Consider the following 18,543-nt stretch of genomic DNA (forward strand, 5'->3'; position numbering starts at 1 on the left):
TAGAGAGAAGCCCACGTGCCGCAATGAAAGATCCCGAGTGCCGAAAGGAAGACCCGATGCAGCCAAATAAATAAATAAATAAATAAATATTTAAAGAAAGAAAGAAGAGGGAAACAGATCCACATAACCAAAATCACAAATGGATTCACACCGTGGCCTGGGAAGGTGGTGAAGGGAATGCAGAAACTCACCCTGAAGATGGGAACTGAGGTCACGTGACATCCATCTTCAAATATTTACAAGGCTACAATGTAAGGAAGGAATTTGTTCTGCATAAATCCAGGGGATAGAGCCAGGACTCCTTGATGGAAGCTCTAGAAAGACTTTGGCCCAGTATTGTTGACTTGGTTATATTACTAGATACTTTATTCTTTGTTGTTGTTGTTTGCTTATTTTGATACTTTATTCTTAACAGATTCAGAATGATAAAACAAAACTTTCAAAAGGGATAGCAAAAAATATTGAATGAGGGGTGGATTTTAATATGTTTGACATGATATAAGGCGAAGGTCTCCAAAAGTAGGGGCACCCAGAGGCCACCAGGACCTTGGAGCAGGTACCAAGAAGGCTAGGACCAAGAGCTGCCAGACATCCATCCTTCCACATCAGTTTATAAAACTGAGCCTCTTCCTCAAGACAAATGACTTTCACCCAGGACAGCGTTATTATTTGACTGTATTCACACAGGGCGAGGTGAGTGCAGAACAAAAGAAAACAAAACAAAAACTCCATTCCCTCCTGAGGGTCTGGACTCTTGGAGGTAAAGTCTGAGGTGACCAAGTGAAATTTTCTTGGAAAACTACTGTTTTCTATTAAAAATGATTGTTTCATTTTCCTCCCCATAACGTGTCTATATTTATTTTAATATAAAAGTAATTTTTAAAACTATTTACCAGTGAGAACATTTGACACGCCAAGAATGTCGGCCGTGTTTGTTTTGTTATGTACCCCATCACAGACCTCAGAGGTAAGGTATCACGGTTTGAGAAATATGGATGTATAGGGACACCCAAACCCTGCCCCATAATCCCACCTAGCCCGTCCCGGTCAGCTTCACCTCGCCCGATGACGTGTGCCGACTTGCCTTGCTTTCCAGTCAGAAGACGTCCATCTTTTCACTCAGCCATCTATTTTCTCCATCCTTCCTCTCTAATCCTCAGATATACCTGTCCCTCGCCTGCCTCTTGTAATGTCCATGTTGTCCCCAATCCAAGAGCACACCCTGCATCTCCCCTTCAATCCAAACACCGCCCATGTGGATCCAGCTGAAGTCCACTTTCTCCCATCGGAGTCTTCCTCTGACTACTTCACCATATAATCGTCTTTCCCTTCCCCAAAATGTTAAGGCGTTTTTGTCTGAACACATGTCCAGCAGTTGATTACAACTGCCTTGTATTTTGCTCTGATGATTTCATAGATGTACTTCTTGTCTCCCAGACTGGGCTCTGAGCCTCTGCATGGCAGTGACATTGTTTTTCAGCTTTTTCTTTTTACCCTGGCAGAAAAGTGTCCTGGGCAGAAACAACAGTACATGGCTAATTAATTCTTCTTTTCTTTTTTAAAATTTTATTTATTTATTTATTTATTTTTGGCCGTGTTGGGTCTTCGTTTCTGTGCGAGGGCTTTCTCTAGTTGCGGCGAGCGGGGGCCACCCTTCATCGCGGTGCGCGGGCCTCTCACTATCGCGGCCTCTCTTGTTGCGGAGCACAGGCCCCAGACGCGCAGGGTCAGTAGTTGTGGCTCACGGGCCTAGGTGCTCCGCGGCATGTGGGATCTTCCCAGACCAGGGCTCGAACCCGTGTCCGCTGCATTGGCAGGCAGATTCTCAACCACTGCGCCACCAGGGAAGCCCAATTCTTCTTTTCTTATAGGACGTATTGATTAATCTCACTCGGCTTCCAGCTCTCCTTAACAATCCTGACCCTCATTCTTTTCATTCTCATCAGTTACCTTCTCTCTCCTACCTCCTGACTCCTAAGGTCAGGAAATATTGGAAAGTATAAAATACAGACTTTTTCATGGGAAAGTGCCGGAAGAGGCCCAGGATCACTCCCTGAGATCCCAGATTATACGAGGCCCCTAATTTGCCTCTTAACCGTCTGCCGTTTTCCTTCACAGTATTCGTCATGGTCTGTGGTTAGGTATTTGTGGATGTGTGTGTGGCACTGTGTAACTGTTTGCCTGTTTCGCTCACTGGATTGTAAACTCCCTGAGGGCAGGGAAGCCCTGTGGCCGCTTTGTCCCCCATGGTACCCTAAGCACAGCGTCAAGCCTCATGCATATCAGGTGCTTCATACTCTTGCCAAATGAATGAAAGAACGGAGAGTCCAGACAAGGGGCTTCGGCAGGTCTTTGCGCCCTTGTTCCCCCAGCTGAAGAAAAACTCTTCCTGCTCTTTCAGGCGACACAAGATATACAAAGAGCAGCTGAATCTCACTTCCCTGGATCCCCCGCTGCAGCTCCGCCTGGAGACCAGCTGGGTCCAGTTCCACCTGGGGATCAGCCGCCACGGCCTGTACTCCCGGTCCAGTCCTGTCGTCAGCAAACTTCTCCACGACATGAGGCACCTTCCCACCATCAGCGCTGGTGAGGGTCACAGGACCAGGCGGGATGAACTGACTCTCTCCCAGAGGCTGGGTAAACCCCAATCAGGCCAGGCTCCAGGGTGAAAGAGTAAAGGGTTGACTCTGACACCCAAGAGAGAAAGAAGAAGAAAAACACAGACAGTGATCTTTTTCCCTTTGAAAGAGATCTTACAACCGTGATCTCATCACAACCCCATAAGGGAGGCACAGGAGGTGTTCCGTAGCTTACAGAACGGTGATGGCCACCACTGATCCAGTGTTCCTTTTGAATCTGGCGACTCCCTCTTACACAGTGATCTCATGATGTAGACATTATCACTGCCGCTTTACAGATGGGAAAACTGAGGCTCGGACAGTTTAAAAGTGACCTGGCCGAAGACCCAGTGGTGGCCTGCTGCCTGAGGCCTCGAGCACTACGCCAGCCTAAGGGACACACTGAGGGATTTGCAGACACCAGCCAGCACCGGTTTCCCCACCAGCCGTTGCTGGAGCGTCCACGGAAGGGCTAGAGAGCATGGGGCCTGGATGGAGCAGGCTGGGAGGCTGCGGCCCCAAATGGGGCTCGGGGAGGTCCCCTATTGAATGCGCAAGGGCCCCAGGCTGCCTTCCAGGCTCCCCCTCTGGTGTCTGAACCGGAGTCGAGGGTTCTCAGCGCCCTGCTCCTCCTTCACAGACTACAGTCAGGACGAGAAAGCCTTGCTTGGAGCCTGCGACTGCACGCAGAGTAAGTGGTCTGGCCCCGCCCCGGGCCCTGGCCCCGCCCCCGCCCCATCCACGGCCCCGCCCCCGCCCCGGGCCCTGGCAGCGCGCCCCGGCTACGCCTCGCCCATGCCGTGGCCCCGCCCCAGCCGTGGCCCCGCCCCACCCCCGGCCACGCCCCACCCCCGGGCCCTGGCCCTGCGCCATCGCCGACCCCACCCCACCCTGGCCCGGCCCGCCCCGGACCCTGGCCCCGCCCCGTCGCCGATCCCGGCCCTGGCCGCGCGCCCCAGCCACGCCACGCCCATGCCCTGGCCCAACCGTGGCCCCGCCCCACCTCCATCCCCCTCCCTCCCCTCACTGCCCTGTGAACCCCAGTACCTGGCAGCAACGTGGAGGTCCAGCTGTCCCCTCCACGGGGATCCGTCAGGAGCTGAGGCGCATGAGTCCCTCTGCCTCATCTCTGAGAACCTACATTTCTCCCCACCTTCCCGCACAAAAGAAACGGCATTTAAGAGGAGCTCTTGGGTAGGACCCTGCTGGGCGGCATGTGGTCCTTGGCCCAGCGTCTTCCGTACCATCCAGGAGCTTGTCAGAAATGCAGAATCTCAGTCCCCGCCCTGATTTTCTGAGTCAGAATCCGGATTTTCACAAAATCCTCAGGGGACTAGAGTACATTTTCAGATTTAAGAAGCAATGGTGCAGGACGGTGGTTCTCAACCCGGCGGCAGAGTAGTCACCCAGGGAGCTTTAAAAATTGCTGCGTCTTGGTCCCCACCCCAGGGGTTTTGATTCGATTGCCAGGGGGAAGCCCAGGCATCAGCATTTTATATAAAAACGCTCCAGGTGACCCTCATGCAGCCGAGGTTGACACCCCCTGGGGTAAATGATGAGTAGAACCAAAAAGATAGGCGTGAGATACAGCACGGTCCCTGCCAGGGCGCTGTGACTTGGGCACAGGTGTGCCTGCACACTGAGGTCCCGCCAGTCCCTGCCGGCCACGAGGAGCCCCCTCCAGTGACCTCGATGAACTGAGCACACGTCAGAAATTTCTGTGTGTCACGACTTGTTAAAGACACAGGTTTGTAGGGCCTGGGGCTTCCGTTTTCTTTAGTTTCGCCCCTGCCATTTGCCATTTTTTAGAAGGCAAAGGTGAGGGAGGCATTATCCCGCCCCTCGCGGGGCTGACGGCAGGGCCGGGGCAGGGCCAGGCGAGTGCGGTGCCCAGGACACACATCAGGAGGCAGTACCCACTGTCAAGATCATGCACGTGCACCTCAGGTGTCACCAAGCCCCATCACAGCCCAGGTGGCCAGTTTTACGTAGGAAGAGATATCAATAACCAAGTCTAATGCCGTGTAACAGGGGGCATAATCAGAGTCTCTAAGGCACAGCTGAAGCAAAGAGGAAGGGGTCAGCTCTTCTTAGGAAAACATCCTTTGGGGTTTTCAGCGAGTGTCCCTCTGGGGACAGCTGCACTGTCTTGCCCTTTCCCTGTAACAGCAGAGGAAGTTTTGTCTTGAGTCCCTGGACACACTCTCCACGGCCTGACCCGATGGACTGTACCCTGCAGGCTCTGAGAGCAAGTCCTGCCCTTTAGGGTCTCAAGTAAGAAGGGCGAGGAGAAGCAATGGGCTGGGTTTACTGAATGAGGAAATGATCACAGCCCGGAGCTTGGGCCCAGAAGCATCGTTAACTCCCCCTTCTCCCCAAACAGTCGTGAAACCCAGTGGGGTCCACCTCAAACTGGTTCTGAGGTTCTCGGACTTCGGGAAGGCCATGTTCAAACCTATGAGGTAAGTGACTGCTTCCCTCACCTCCATATGCACAGCTGTGGCAGCCCTGGGGGAGTTCTGACCAAAAATGAATAAAAGTGGTCTAAAATCTTTAAGCCAAGCATTTATAGACTCTCTTTGGGGCCATCTGCACAAGCATACAACTGTTTTGGTGATAATGATTCAAAATAGTAAGAGCTGGGTCTTTGCTAGTATTTCTGCTACACACTTGACATGCATTGTGCCTTTGGATCATCAACTATCTTTTGAGTCGGGGACTGTTAATAATGTCCACTTTATGGATGAAGACACTGAGGCCGGGAGAGGCCAGCTCGCCCCAACCTCCCAGCTGCAAGCAGTGGAAGCAGGATTCAAACCAGGCAGCTGGACTGCCAAATGCACACTCTACCTCCAGAAATGAGCCTCGCTTTTTTCCAGGGCTAGGACCCTCAAAAAGGTTAGAGATATCTACATAATAATACTTGTTTTGATTGAAAAACTAGACCATGAAGAAAGGCTACCCTGAAGCCAATCACACTTTTTTTTTTAATTTTATGTATTTATTTTTTATACAGCAGGTTCTCATTAGTTGTCTATTTTATACATATTAGTGTATACATGTCAATCCCAATCTCCCAATTCATCCCACCAGCATCACCCCCCTCCCCGCTTTCCCCCCTTGGTGTCCATACGTTTGTTCTCTACAGCCAATCACACTTTTAAATTAATTTCTATTTTATTCGTAACAACAGTAAACACATGCCTTTAAAATTTTGTAGTGTGTCTATGTGGGTGAAATAATATGTATTCAGTCTATGGACAGAGCTTGGTGTGCGTATGGGTTCCTGGCCCCCAAAGGGTCTGCAGCAGAGGTTTGAGATTCCTGAATCAGGAATGGTCCCCTGGACACGACACGCCCAAGAGAAAATGGCCCAGGAGGGGGTCCCGTTACCCAAGTCATGCTTTCTGCCAGAAGGCATGGTCTTCCGGTGGAATCCCATTCGGCTGACTTAGATTCCAAAACTTCCGTCAACGGAGAGGCATACTGAAGGCCCTGTAGGTGGGTCTGATGGTCGAAAGAGCACTAAATAAAGAGTCTTAGCTCTGATCCCTGCACTGCCCTAGCAAAAACCCTTATGAAGCACGAAGCACTTACATACTTAGGCATATAAAGTACTAAGGAGAGCTTTATAATACATCAGCTGTGCGTTGAATCACTTGGGAAGCCTTGAAAAACCCCGATGCCTGAATCCCACCCTCAGGGGGTCCAATAGGATTGGTCTGGGGGCCCCCTCTAATCCCAAGGCAAGGACAGCCTTGAAAACCACTGCCACACAAGGAGATCCTCCATTTTTCCATGGGAAAATCTAAAAATCTAGTTATTTGGTCAATTTAAATATATAATGATGTATTGGGAGATTGGGATTGACATATATACACTAATATGTATACAACAGATAACTAATAAGAACCTGCTGTATTAAAAAGAAATAAAATTCAAAAAAGAAAAGAAACAGATGGAGTACTACAAAATAAATAAATATATAACGATGTACATGAAACGAGGGAATGTCTGCCTGTATTTAATTTACCGATGGAAAAAAAACTCATCATATAAAACAATACAGAGATTTGGAAATATTGCTTCCCCCCCTACCCCAGTCTCACAAGTCACTTGTCCAAAATTTTTGACATTGGTCCTCAGCATCACTGGAGTCGAGTTTGGGGTCAATGTTAAATCCATGTTAAATTCTGTCCCCGTCACCACCAGCAGCCTGTTTTAACCAGTTCAGTCAGGTAATAAAAGCAGCATCTCAGCTGAATGAATCTGTCCCAAACAAAATAAAGAAATTGAGAGGGAGCCCTTGAATATGGAATGACTCCCTTTTCTGAGGGACAGTTTGGGGAGGGGGGTCTCATCTTATATTCAAGCCTATCGAGTACTAAAAAGAACTGTGTTCCTTTTAAAAGAGAGCGACAGCTTTGCGCACACAGGGCAATCAGCCCAGGTCCAGAAGCAGGCACAAGAGTCTTGGGTGCCACTCAGCTGAACACAGAGCCACCGTCGTGTTTGGGCCACTGGAGAGTTTTAAATGATCGTTATGGTTAGTCGTGCACGTTTAATGTAGCTAGAGAGGAAGCAGAAGGAACACTGATGTAGAAACACGAGACGTTAAAGAGAAGCGTCAAAATAATGAAAAATCTGCAAATTCACCATTTATCGCCAGATCCACGAATTGCGTTCTCTGAGCAAAATTCATATGTGGCACATTAAGATGTCTGTAATTTTTAAAAACTGGAAGCTAATAGAAAGTGGATGAGCTCTATTTGGGGGAGGAAAAACGACTCACACTTGTAGTGTTTTATTTGCAAGAAAGCCCATGAAGTAACAGCCTGAAATCTCTTCTCTGCCTTGTCAATTACGAACAAAACGCAAAAAGTGCGCAGCTGAACCAGCTGTCTCCCTGAGTACAATGCAAAAGCTTCCCACATTAGGTCACAAAAGCCATTTGATCTACGCTCACGCCGTAACACAAAGTTTAATCTGCATTTTCTAAAATTTAGCCCCAAGCCAAAGTATCATTTTAAAATGTATTTCTTGAAAAAGCATGCATTTTTTTTCTACAAGTAATGTAAAGTAAACAGCATTTGTCCCTTTTTAAAAAAGGAAAGTAGAAATTTATCTTTGGGTAATACAAACTATGACCACAAAGATTATATTTTTAATGTAATATAATTCAATAGATGCAACGAGAAATGCATCTGTGCTTCTCAAGCTTTGGGAAGTACCGACGTAAAGGAGAAATGATTTTCAAATTTAAAATCATGCCTAAATATGCCATACAAAAATGAAGAAATGATGGTTTAGAAAATTCTAAAGGGCATCCCAGAGATTGTGTATTCTCTCTTTTTTTTTAATTTTTATTTTTTCTTTACTTTTTTTTCTTTTTTCCTGGCCAGGGGTTAAACCCGTGGGTCGCAGCAGTGAAAGTGCCGAGTCCTAAACACTGGACCACCAGGGAATTCCCAGACTGTGTATTCTTACATACAGAATTCAGGACTGCAAACGAGCTGAGGACACATGGACAGTCCTTGCTGACCTGGACATTCGGCGATGCTCTAAGCAGCCCTGGGTCAGGCCTGGGCCGTACTCTAAGTGTGGCTGCACCTTTTAAAGGAGAGTGCCCGCTCTGGGCAGCCCCCTGCCGTGGTTTCCAGGACTGGCTGGTATTTGGGACGAAGCGCCCGTCACTGTTTCCATTTCGGGCGCCGCGTACTTACAGCTCGTTACACAACATTACGCTGATTTACATTCACATTGCTTTCGCAGCCCTCGTGCAGCCCTGCACGGTGGATTATAAAATTATTCGAAGATCATCCTTCTTCCAAGGATTATCAGCACTGAGGCCAGTCAACCTGGGGCCAGCAGCCGGGATGCCCTTCATATTACTGGGAGGCACCTAAACATACATACCCAGCCGGCTCTTCATGACCAGGCAGGATGGTGCTTTTCAGGAATCTAGTAGGGATTCTTTAATGTATAGTACATATCCTCTGCATTAGCCTCCCTTCAATCTCTGGCAGGACCCGCTCTCACGACCCAGGTGAGGTGCCTCTGAGTAGACGGTCGATTCACAGACCCAGAACTTTTCGCTCTTCCGTGTCAGTCATGCTAAATTGCACCTGTAGGGCACTTTTCCTTTTATAAAGTTCTGTCTCGTACCCCACCTCTCTTAATCCTTGGCCCCGGGGTATACACACCTCTGGTGTGTTAGCCAGTGTCCTGTCTTCTGTGTATCTGCGGAAGAATGGATTTCTTCCCTCCAACCACTGGGCTTTTCAGAGAATCAGCGGCCGTCACCACAGCTGCTCGAGAAGGAGGCTTGGCACCGGGGGGCCTCCAGGATGGTCCGCGTCTTGCAAGAAGCCTCGCTCCTCCCGCCTGCGGGTCTCCCCAGCCGAGGGAGCCACGGGCTGTTCCTGATGTGCTGTCGCATCATCCATGCCTCCCTGAAAAGCATAAAAGCGCGTCTTCCTTTCCGTCTGGTCATGTGTGTCAGCTCTTTTCTCAGGCCCCCAGCTGAGGTCTGAGTCGAGGGCGTGATTCCTTCCTTCCAGACAGCTGCGAGATGAAGAGACGCCTGAGGACTTCTTCTACTTCATTGATTTTCAGAGACACAATGCTGAGATTGCAGCTTTCCATCTGGACAGGTAGGGTCTGGCCCCAGGGAGGCGGCACTGACTGCGGAGGCCAATCCCCAGAGGGCGCCCCAGGGAGACACTGCCCCCCCCCCACTTCTTCCTGGCACTTCATCTTCTTCTTGGGTCCCAACACCTTCAAACCCAACACGACCCATCCAACCCCATGGATCGAAAATCACAAGGCCTTTTTTGTTATTTATTTATTTTTGGCTGTGTTGGGTCTTTGTTGCTGCGCGCGGGCTTTCTCTAGTTGCGGTGCGGGGGCCTCTCGTTGCGGTGGCTTCTCTTGTTGCGGAGCACGGGCTCTAGGCGCGCGGGCTTCAGTAGTTGCGGCACACGGGCTCAGTAGTTGCGGCTCACGGGCTCTAGGGCACGCAGGCTCAGAAGTTGTGGCGCACAGGCTTAGTTCCTCCGCGGCATGTGGGACCTTCCCAGAGCAGGGTTCGAACCCTTGCATTGGCAGGTGGATTCTTCACCACTGCGCCACCAGGGAAGCCCCACAAGGCCTTTTATTGTATGTAATGAAAAGAGTCACTTAGTAAGAAAACTAACCCTGCCAGACTGCCCAAGCTACACCTGAACCTGACATTGTGATTTGGCTCTAGTTTCCTGCCCTGAAAGTGGGGAGAATGTGCCCACGGCCATTTCCCCAAAGGGTCTCAAGGTCACGATACTAAAAGGGAGAGCACCTTCCTCAGTTTCCTAGCTTCCTCTGTTTGCCTGTCATTGCTACTCGAGGTGTGGTCTGGGGACCAGCAGCCTGGCCACCCCCTGGGAGCTCTTCAGAAATGCAGACTCTCAGCCTCACCCTGGACCCACTGACTCAGAGCTGCATCTGAACAAGATCGCGGGTGACTCATGTGCACATTGGAGCGTGAGACGCACTGAGCTAGGACACAGCTTGGAGGGTGGAAGCTTTGCCCAGGAGGCCTCATGGGATAAGGATTCCTTTCCCACCCCTTCTCCCAGCCCCTTAGATGCAGGCTTGCCCTCGGCACGGTCAGCTCTGCACTGCGGAGACCCCGCCCTCAGCTGGGTGTGGTCAGAAGGCCGGTCCATTTCTTTTCTTTTTTTTTTTTTTTTTTCTTTTTTGGATCCTGCCGCTTGGCTTGCAGGCAGGATCTTAGTTCCCCGACCAGGGATCGAACCCGTGCCCTCTGCAGTGGAAGCACGGAGTCCTAACCACTGGACCGCCAGGGAATTCACAGCAGGTCCATTTCTAATGGGCGATCATCCCCCAGATCTGAACTGGGCTCCCCCTCTTTCAGGATTCTGGACTTCCGACGGGTACCACCGACCGTAGGGAGGCTAGTCAATGTCACCAAGGAAATCCTGGAGGTCACCAAGAATGAAATCCTGCAGAGTGTTTTCTTTATCTCTCCAGGTAGGCTTCTGGCCAAAGCAACACTCTGGGTCTAAGAATGTGGTTGGCCAGTGTGGTCTGACCTCCTGCTGGTGGCCCCATCCCCTATCAGGTGGCTACATGCTGCCATCAGACACTCGCACCCTGGGCCACCTGGGCGTCACACAAGGTGACGTGGGGATGGGAGACGGCTGGACATGAGATGCTCACCAGCCTGGGCCCTGAACTCTGATGCCGGCCGCCCCCGAATCAGATGCCACCCATCCGAACAAAGGCCGGGCTGGTCGCGTGGGCGCGATGCAGCGAGGCTGCTCCCACACTGTCTCTACTCTGAGACATTTGAGAGCTGGTCCCCAGGATGTTCAGTTTAACAGCATCCACAAGCCCCTACATCGGGAAAAGGCGCTGTTTTCTTCTTCCCCAGCCTTTCCCCCCCGAGCCGCGGGTTCTGGGTTTCCCTTCCCGCCTCGTGGATTTCGTGGGGCAGGAGGACGGCGTGCGTCCTCCTCTTACTGAGCTCCTTCTTCGCCTCTAGCCAGCAACGTGTGTTTCTTCGCCAAGTGCCCGTACCTGTGCAAGACGGAGTACGCCGTGTGCGGCAACCCGCACCTGCTGGAGGGCTCCCTGTCCGCGTTCCTGCCGTCCCTCAACCTGGCCCCCCGGCTGTCCGTCCCCAGCCCCTGGATCCGCTCCTACTCCCTGGCGGGCAAAGAGGAGTGAGTGGGCCCCTGGACCAAGAACTTGCTCGCCTGGCTTGGGGAGCCCTGACGCTGCCTCAGTCCTCCTCTGCCTTGTCTCCCGTGGATCCCGCTGTCCGTTCCGTCCCTTTAGTTCACGCGTTTGGTTATAAAGAGCCCACTGCGTACCCAGCACTAGATGCTGGGGGAGACAGAAAGGACAGACCCGGGCTGTCCCTTCAAGAAGCTCTGCGGTCCAGCGGGGCGGCAGATGGTGGCCAGGCTGTGGGAACGCAGTGCCACCTGCTGTCCCGCAGAGATGCCCACGGGGAGGCCGCGGGAGGCACCGGGCCTGCTGAGCCCACGCCGTGAAGCCGGGACCTCACGGTTGCTCCCCAGGGCGTGGCACACTCCCGGGCACAGGGCAGGTCCTCAGTTAATACGAGGCGACTGAATGAATGGGCTCGTCGATCCAGACACCCCAACCGTGGTGGGAAGAGGAGTAACCAGGCCAGAATCTCTGGGGGACATGACAGATCCTTAGGGACTCGTGAAAGCTGAGGAAGAACCCCTCCCCCCAGACGAAAAGGGACCTGGGGGCGCTCTAGGCGGAGGAGCCCATGTGGCAGAGAAATGGCAGAGGATGGCTGGCGGGGGAGCTGCGAGCGGCTCGGGAGAGCGGAGGGCCAGCGCCCGAGAGGCTGGGCGAGGGGCCGCAGAGGGAGCAGGTGCCCCCCCGGCACACGGGCAGTACGGTGCCCAGCCGGGCGGGCGCTCGGGAAACGCGCGGAGAACGGGCCCCAACCCTCCCGGCCCAGCGAGTCCGCGGCTCCCGCGGGTCCTTGCCCAGGTCCTCCGGGGGGCGCCTGCCGCCAGCGGCCCGGGCAGGACCGGGGGGCCTGGATGCGGGCGCGGACACCTTGCCGCCCGGCTTCTGCAGCCCAGGTCCTCTTCTCCCCCAGGTGGGAAGTCAACCCTCTTTACTGCGACACGGTGAAGCAGGTCTACCCGCACAGCAGCAGCGGCCGTCTCCTCAACATCATCGACATGGCCATCTTCGACTTCCTGACGGGTGGGTGCTGCCCGCGGGGCCCGGCCGGGCGGGGACCCTGGTGGCCTGGGCCACCGGCCTCAGTAACCTCGCGCCACCCACGGGCTCCAAGTGGTAGAGGCCCCGGGGACAGGAGTGAGCGGGCTGCCCTCGGGAGGGGACGTCACTGTGAGGGCAGGTACGGGGCTCCGCGAGAGGCCGGGCTCCCCTCCGGCCGGGCGGCTGCGGGGAGGCGCCCAGGGAAGGCGCGCCAGGAAGGCCGCCGTGCGCCCCGGGAGGCGGGCCCGTGTGCTTCTGGAGCCCGGGCCGCGCCTGAGCGGGGGCGCCGGGGAAAAGCCCCCGACTGGCCAGCAGCTCACACCGGCTCTGCCCGCCTGCCTGGCTCCCTCCTGCTCCCTCCGCGATGCCACCGGCCACGCTGGAGGCGCCACAGCTGGCGGTCGGGCTCCGGCTCCGGCTCCGGCCTCCGTGCCCCGCGGGGCTCACAGGGCGGGAGCCCGCGCCCACGCCTCCCTCCTCCACAGGAAACATGGACCGGCACCACTACGAGACGTTCAGCAAATTTGGGGACGACGGCTTCCTGATTCACCTCGACAACGCCAGGGGGTGAGCGTGCCCACGGCCCTTCTCCGGCGGCGCCGCTGTGCAGCGGCCCAGGGGCGGCAGGCCCGAGCCAGGGCCTCCGCGGTCCCGTCCCACCCGCTCCGGGCTCTCCGGGCCCCGCTTCCTCTGCTCTTGATCTTGGCTGAGCACCGCCTGACTCTCCTCCAGCCTGAGAGCGCTAGGAAGCAGACCCACGTTTTCCGTAACTCACCCCACGCTCCCCTCCCGGAGACCCAGCGCACGGCTCACCCTCGTGCTCGGCCTTGGCCCTCTGCGGCCGGTGAATAAATGAACGGACGGACGCTTGCTTTTGCCAGCTGTGGACGGAGGCTCTTGTGACCTGATGGAGGAGAAGGGCTGGAGAGGCAGCCGCCGTGACCCCTGGCATTTTACCCCAAGCTGGGATTCAGAAACGGCAGAGGGGGAGGCAGGAGGAAGCACCGAGGCGGGAGGTGGTGCCTGCCCGCCCCCACCCGCCCCCGCCGCCCCCGCCCCCCGGCTCCCCCCGTGAAAGCCTGTCTCTCCTCCCCGCAGGTTCGGACGGCACTCCCACGACGAAATCTCCATCCTCTCGCCGCTCTCGCAGTGCTGCCGGTGAGCTTTCCGTTCAGGGACGGGTCACAGCTGTGACACTTCGTCCTGCTTGCCACCAAGCTGCGCAGGTCTGCATCCGTTTTCACTGGCCAAGGATGCGGGTGGGTGGAATGACAGGCACGACCTCGTTCCTTATGCCACAACCACAGAACCGCCCCCAGCACTTCTCACACCCTCATCTCTCAGCAGATGACTTAGGATCTAATCTTTTAAAACCTCTCGGTCGCCCGCTTTAATAACACACTCAGATCATCACTCACTTTTCGAAGAGCCCCACGGCCTCTGACAGGACTAACCAGGCCTCTGCTGCGCCCCGCACTCACGTAAGCTCATAAGTATGACTGCCTGATCACCGGCTAAGCAAAATCCTGACTGAAGCCCCATGAGCTCATGTCAGATTAGAGGAAGCACTCAGGCCTCTGCCTGGCCAACACTTCTCCAGAGAATCTCTACGCTGCTCCTACACCCCTCCGGTGTTGCAGCCGAGCTGGTCAAGATGGCCCACCTGCTCAGCTGCAGTGTCCGGAGATAATTAGAAATACGTGGTCCACACGTAGCAGAACGGTCTCTATGTCCAGCTGGAAAACGCAGAGCAGAGCCGGAACTCTCTTTCTCCACTTCTTGGGGTAACTAACGTGTGCCTCCCTCCCTAGCCCCTTCCTCTCCTCCCGAGTAGGACAGGCAGGAGTTGTGTATGACAATGCGTGGACACCTAAGCTGCTTGCACATCTGAGTCCAAGTCACATTCCCACATAAAAAGAAATCAGACTCCTACAGGCAAGGTTGGCCCTACCCCACTTCCAGCCCTGATTTTAGAATCTGACACAGAGAAATCAGAATTACAGAGTCGAGCAGAAACAACTTGGAGCCCAGCGGTACCCGCGGCCTCTGAGACGGCACACATCTTCACCATTTCACCTACTGGAAACTTCTCTCGTTAGCTTTCAATTTCCTTGAGAAGTCACTATCACATAGCACTTCTGTCTGGATTCCCCGAGGAGCATCCGATGCGTGTGGCGTCACAGCTGTTAGAGTACAGATGCTTGGCAGGACGACTGGGCCAAGGACCGCAAAGTCCTAGCTGTCACCCTTCATCCATTCCCTTCTTACCGGGTTTGCATTAAAACGTGCCTGAGAAGACACTGGGGGCGAAGGCTCTCCAGACGTCAGCCCCCAGCACTGTCGGCAGGGAAGGAAGTAAGTTCGAGAAGTTTCTTTCTTTACGTTTACTTACTTGGTCCCCTGACTTTGTCCTTCCAGAATAAAAAGGAAAACACTCTCGCACCTGCAGCTGCTGGCCCAAGCCGACTACAGACTCAGCGACGTAATGAGGGAGTCGCTGCTGCAAGACCAGCTCACCCCTGTGCTCACAGAGCCGCACCTCCTCGCCCTGGATCGCAGACTCCAGACTGTCCTCAGGACCGTGCGGGGCTGCATAGAGGCCCACGGAGAGCACAGCGTCGTGGCCAACGGCCCCACGGGACAGTCGGCCCCAGACTCCGGCCCCAGCTAGGGGCTGGACGAGTCCAACCTTGGAAACTACGCCTGGAGCCCACGGTGGACTCTGGAGTGTGGACCACAGTGTCCTCGCGGGCCCCGGCCAGGCTGGGGCCTGGGTCAGGAGCTCAGGAAGCAGGCAGGGCGCTGGGATGATTCCCAAAGAGCAAAAGAAGTGGGACCCACTGCACTTTCCTCCTTGGAGCACTGCCCTGGCTCCCTCTCTCCCCAGAAGCTCTGCTTCAAGGCCACAGACCACCTGCTGAGCCCACTGGGAAATCTGGACACGGGACCGGCCTGGAAGCCTGGCTCCCAGGAGAGAGCGTTAACTGTAACAAATAAAATTACGGGACATCAGATGGACACCCCCAGATCTTAATTATATCTACAAGGATAATTCCCGATCCAGATTAATAAACATCTGGCATCTCACAAGCAGACCAAAAAAAAAAACCACCTAAATATGGTTAACTCTTCAACTGGTTCAAAGTAGTCTGCACACTTTCTATTCATATTCTAAGCACTGTGGCCCAGTCCGAACACAATAATCCCTACTGACTGGTCCTAAAGTAATTTCTCAGAAGTGTTATTACAAGAGGTGAAAATAACATAGGGATTTGCTCAGAGTATCAGAAAAGGGATATTTCAATCCAAAGAGTAAACATCAATTGAAATAACATCAAGGCTGTCAAAGCTAGCATCCAGTAACAACAGAAGGCAAAACAAGGGTGGCCCTGAAGGTGGGACAGCGGAAGAATGGGTCCAGCAGGTACATGAGCCTGGACTGAGACAGCAGAACAGCCAGGGCCGACCAGGGCCCACCAGTGACAGCCCTCCTTCCCCTAAGATTCAGGAATTGTCCCCCACCCATCCCCAAGAGGAGCAAGGCTATCTGGAGAAGTCTGACACTCTGGATGCCACTCCCCTCCACTGCTCACTCAGAAAGGACTAAGTCAAGTTTACTTTCCAAGCCTCCCTCAAACGTGGGCATCTCAGGGGTTTCCTGTCTCTTCAACCTCCTCCCTGCTGACCTGCTCGTGTCTGAATAGGAGGCTGTTTCTTATTCAACAATCCATGAAAACACACGGGATAGGCGTGTATTCACATTAATCACTCAGCAAGTAAAAACGGCTGATTTCATCAGCTCAGCTTTTCTGGTACAGGCCAGAGGCGCAAATACCAGTACGAGTGGGGTGGGAAGAAGCTGTCGCTAAAGTGGGTATCAGGTCAAGATGTCTCTAGACGTCATCCAAGACTTCTGCCGTGTGCCCAGAGACAGAGGTGCTTCTGGCCCACCCTGGCTGCCCCCATTACTCGTACACTGCCCCGAACCTATGTCCCCATGATACTAACATCACTTCCATTCACGGAGCTCCTTCTCCATGTGCGAAAATCAAACGCAGGCTTCCAATCCTCCCCGACAGGCAGAATCCCTGACCCCCAATGTACCTCCAAGAAAACTAAGGCTCAGGAAGGTTAACTAAAATCACGCAACTTAATGATTCAAAACTATCCCAAAGCGTTCTTTCCACTGTAACACAAAAACTCAACAGTAACTCACCCAATTTATGAAGTTGTATTCGTTGGCTTTAAAACAAAAATCAGTCTTTAATAGAGGAACCTTAATCCCAGAGCCTTGCATTACTGCGGTGTCTCTACTGCCGCTCAGGGCCTCCCACTTCACAAATGGTTTCTTCTACTTCAAGCCTACATTTCCTTTTGGAGGAGGAGCCAGGTAATTACACACAGTGGGACGAGAGGAAAATATTCAGGCGAAGGTGTTCAAAGACTTGCACAAAATGGTCTGAAATTCCAAACTGCAGAGCCTCAGGAAGGTAAGTCCAGCTCCACCTTAACCCAGCCTCTTCTGTGACAACAGACTAGTTTTCAGATGGCCTATAATAAAAATGCTGGCGTACTTTACAGACTGAGAGTAACAGAACCGAGTTTGACCACAGTATGTCGCGTACCTAGATATCTCATTATTCACCCATCCATTACTTTCTCACTAATACCAAAATTAAGCCTCTACCATTTGTCAAAAATACCAGAAAACAAAAGACCCCAGTCTTAGAACTATCAAGTTCTTCCAACACATTCATTTTGGACCACTGTTCAATTTTCCACGACATAAAAACTCTCCTGTCTCTGTGTAAGAACTTTTCATGTTTAGTTTTAGCAAACTAAAAAATGAAAGGGAACGGACAGCCCACGAGCTGGTGGAGAAAGGGGTCTGGAGGAACTCACTTAGCCTCCCCGAAAGTCAGGAGGACAATCTGAGTCTGAAGACGGTAAAAAGGGTAGTTGATTCTCTTATCTGTGGTAGTTTTATGGTTGACGAGGTCACCAAGGACACGGAATTGGCGGAGACAACCATCTGCCCCTAGGAGAAATACAGGGTTGTAGGTTCCTGTGAGCTGAGCCTCTGGTGACACTTCTGTCAACCAACCAATAACGATCTCGATTCCTGCGTTATGGTGTGTTGAAGACACCTCGGTTAGTATCCACTGTTGCTTCACGGACACTGAGCTCGGCCAACAGCGCTGCCGCTCACGCCTGAGAGAAGCTGGCTAACACACACCCCTCTAGAGACACGCCACAGCCTTCTCGCCCTCAGGACCCCAGCCAGGGCACGAGCACTCCCTGGGGGCCACTTTAAATAGAGAAATCACTAACAGGAAGTACAAAAATGCAAAAAAGGGGCACTAAATAGACCAAAACAAGGGCGCCTGATTTCAGCTGAAACTAGAAGGCAGAGTGTGCCTGGTCTGACCTCCGCCAGGCACCTGCGTGTCGGGAGACGCGGGCCCCTCTCCACTCAAGTCCGGGAATGACCGTGACAGTGCCAGGAGTACTGATTTGGGGGGTTACAAATGAATTTCAGCAAGTACGCAAATTTGCAAAGTTCGCAAACACAGCATCCGTGAATAATGAGGACCAACTGTAACTGACTTTGAGGCTAACAAAGATGATAAAAAGCCCTCCATCTAGTGGTGACTTAGAAAACCACAAAGCTACGTAAGCTACACTGGCAGAGAGCTTTCGCAAAACGAAAAAATTCTGCTCATTAGCGGTCTGGGTTTTTAGGCAGCATCAGGATGAAGTCACAGCTCGGGACTTCTGTCAGTACACAGATTTCAACTTTATATGTACACAGTAACACTGACTGCTGTGTGAAATTCCTTAGGGTAAGAAGGGAGAGATTTACCATTCCCCCTTTTATGTTCTCCTCTCCACAGTCTTTACTGATGGCTATTATGATGGTGATCGACACACTGCTTCTCCATGTTGTTTTAGTTTTAGCCCATCTAGAAATACACTGTCAGGGCCTAACAAAAATACAGAAAGGGTTCAGCTGTTCATCTCTGGTTGGAGATAAAGCAATATTAAGAAAACTAACATCTTACTACTTCAATTTTACACTGTCAATATTTAAGTCACTAAAAAACAAAAAGGGATTTCATATAAGCCAGTGTTTTAGAGGGAAAATTAAACT

General features: G+C 52.7%; 1 protein-coding gene across 9 annotated transcripts in view; it reads left to right on the top strand.

Annotated features, from left to right (window-relative positions):
- Positions 1 to 15,404, top strand: part of FAM20A (FAM20A golgi associated secretory pathway pseudokinase) — a 45,846-nt gene extending 30,442 nt beyond the window's left edge. The window contains exons 2-12 of one of the 9 annotated variants that reach the window (XR_009698425.1): positions 2,402 to 2,586; positions 3,259 to 3,309; positions 5,002 to 5,080; positions 9,179 to 9,271; positions 10,531 to 10,646; positions 11,161 to 11,341; positions 12,265 to 12,374; positions 12,878 to 12,959; positions 13,491 to 13,550; positions 14,552 to 14,747; positions 14,842 to 14,917. Coding sequence is in view for 3 of the 9 variants with exons in the window: in XM_061176084.1 (XP_061032067.1) it covers positions 2,402 to 2,586; positions 3,259 to 3,309; positions 5,002 to 5,080; positions 9,179 to 9,271; positions 10,531 to 10,646; positions 11,161 to 11,341; positions 12,265 to 12,374; positions 12,878 to 12,959; positions 13,491 to 13,550; positions 14,811 to 15,063 (1,210 nt within the window). In the remaining 6 variants the exon portion in view is untranslated. Of the gene's footprint in view, positions 1 to 2,401; positions 2,587 to 3,258; positions 3,310 to 5,001; positions 5,081 to 9,178; positions 9,272 to 10,530; positions 10,647 to 11,160; positions 11,342 to 12,264; positions 12,375 to 12,877; positions 12,960 to 13,490; positions 13,652 to 13,736; positions 14,177 to 14,551; positions 14,748 to 14,810 lie in introns of those variants that run through there. The other 8 variants (XR_009698430.1, XR_009698428.1, XR_009698426.1 and 5 more) reach the window with 8 other exon arrangements.
- Positions 15,405 to 18,543: the final 3,139 nt, after the last annotated feature.

The sequence above is a fragment of the Eubalaena glacialis genome, chromosome 19 (genome assembly GCF_028564815.1).
Source record: "Eubalaena glacialis isolate mEubGla1 chromosome 19, mEubGla1.1.hap2.+ XY, whole genome shotgun sequence".
Classification (NCBI taxonomy): domain Eukaryota; kingdom Metazoa; phylum Chordata; class Mammalia; order Artiodactyla; family Balaenidae; genus Eubalaena; species Eubalaena glacialis.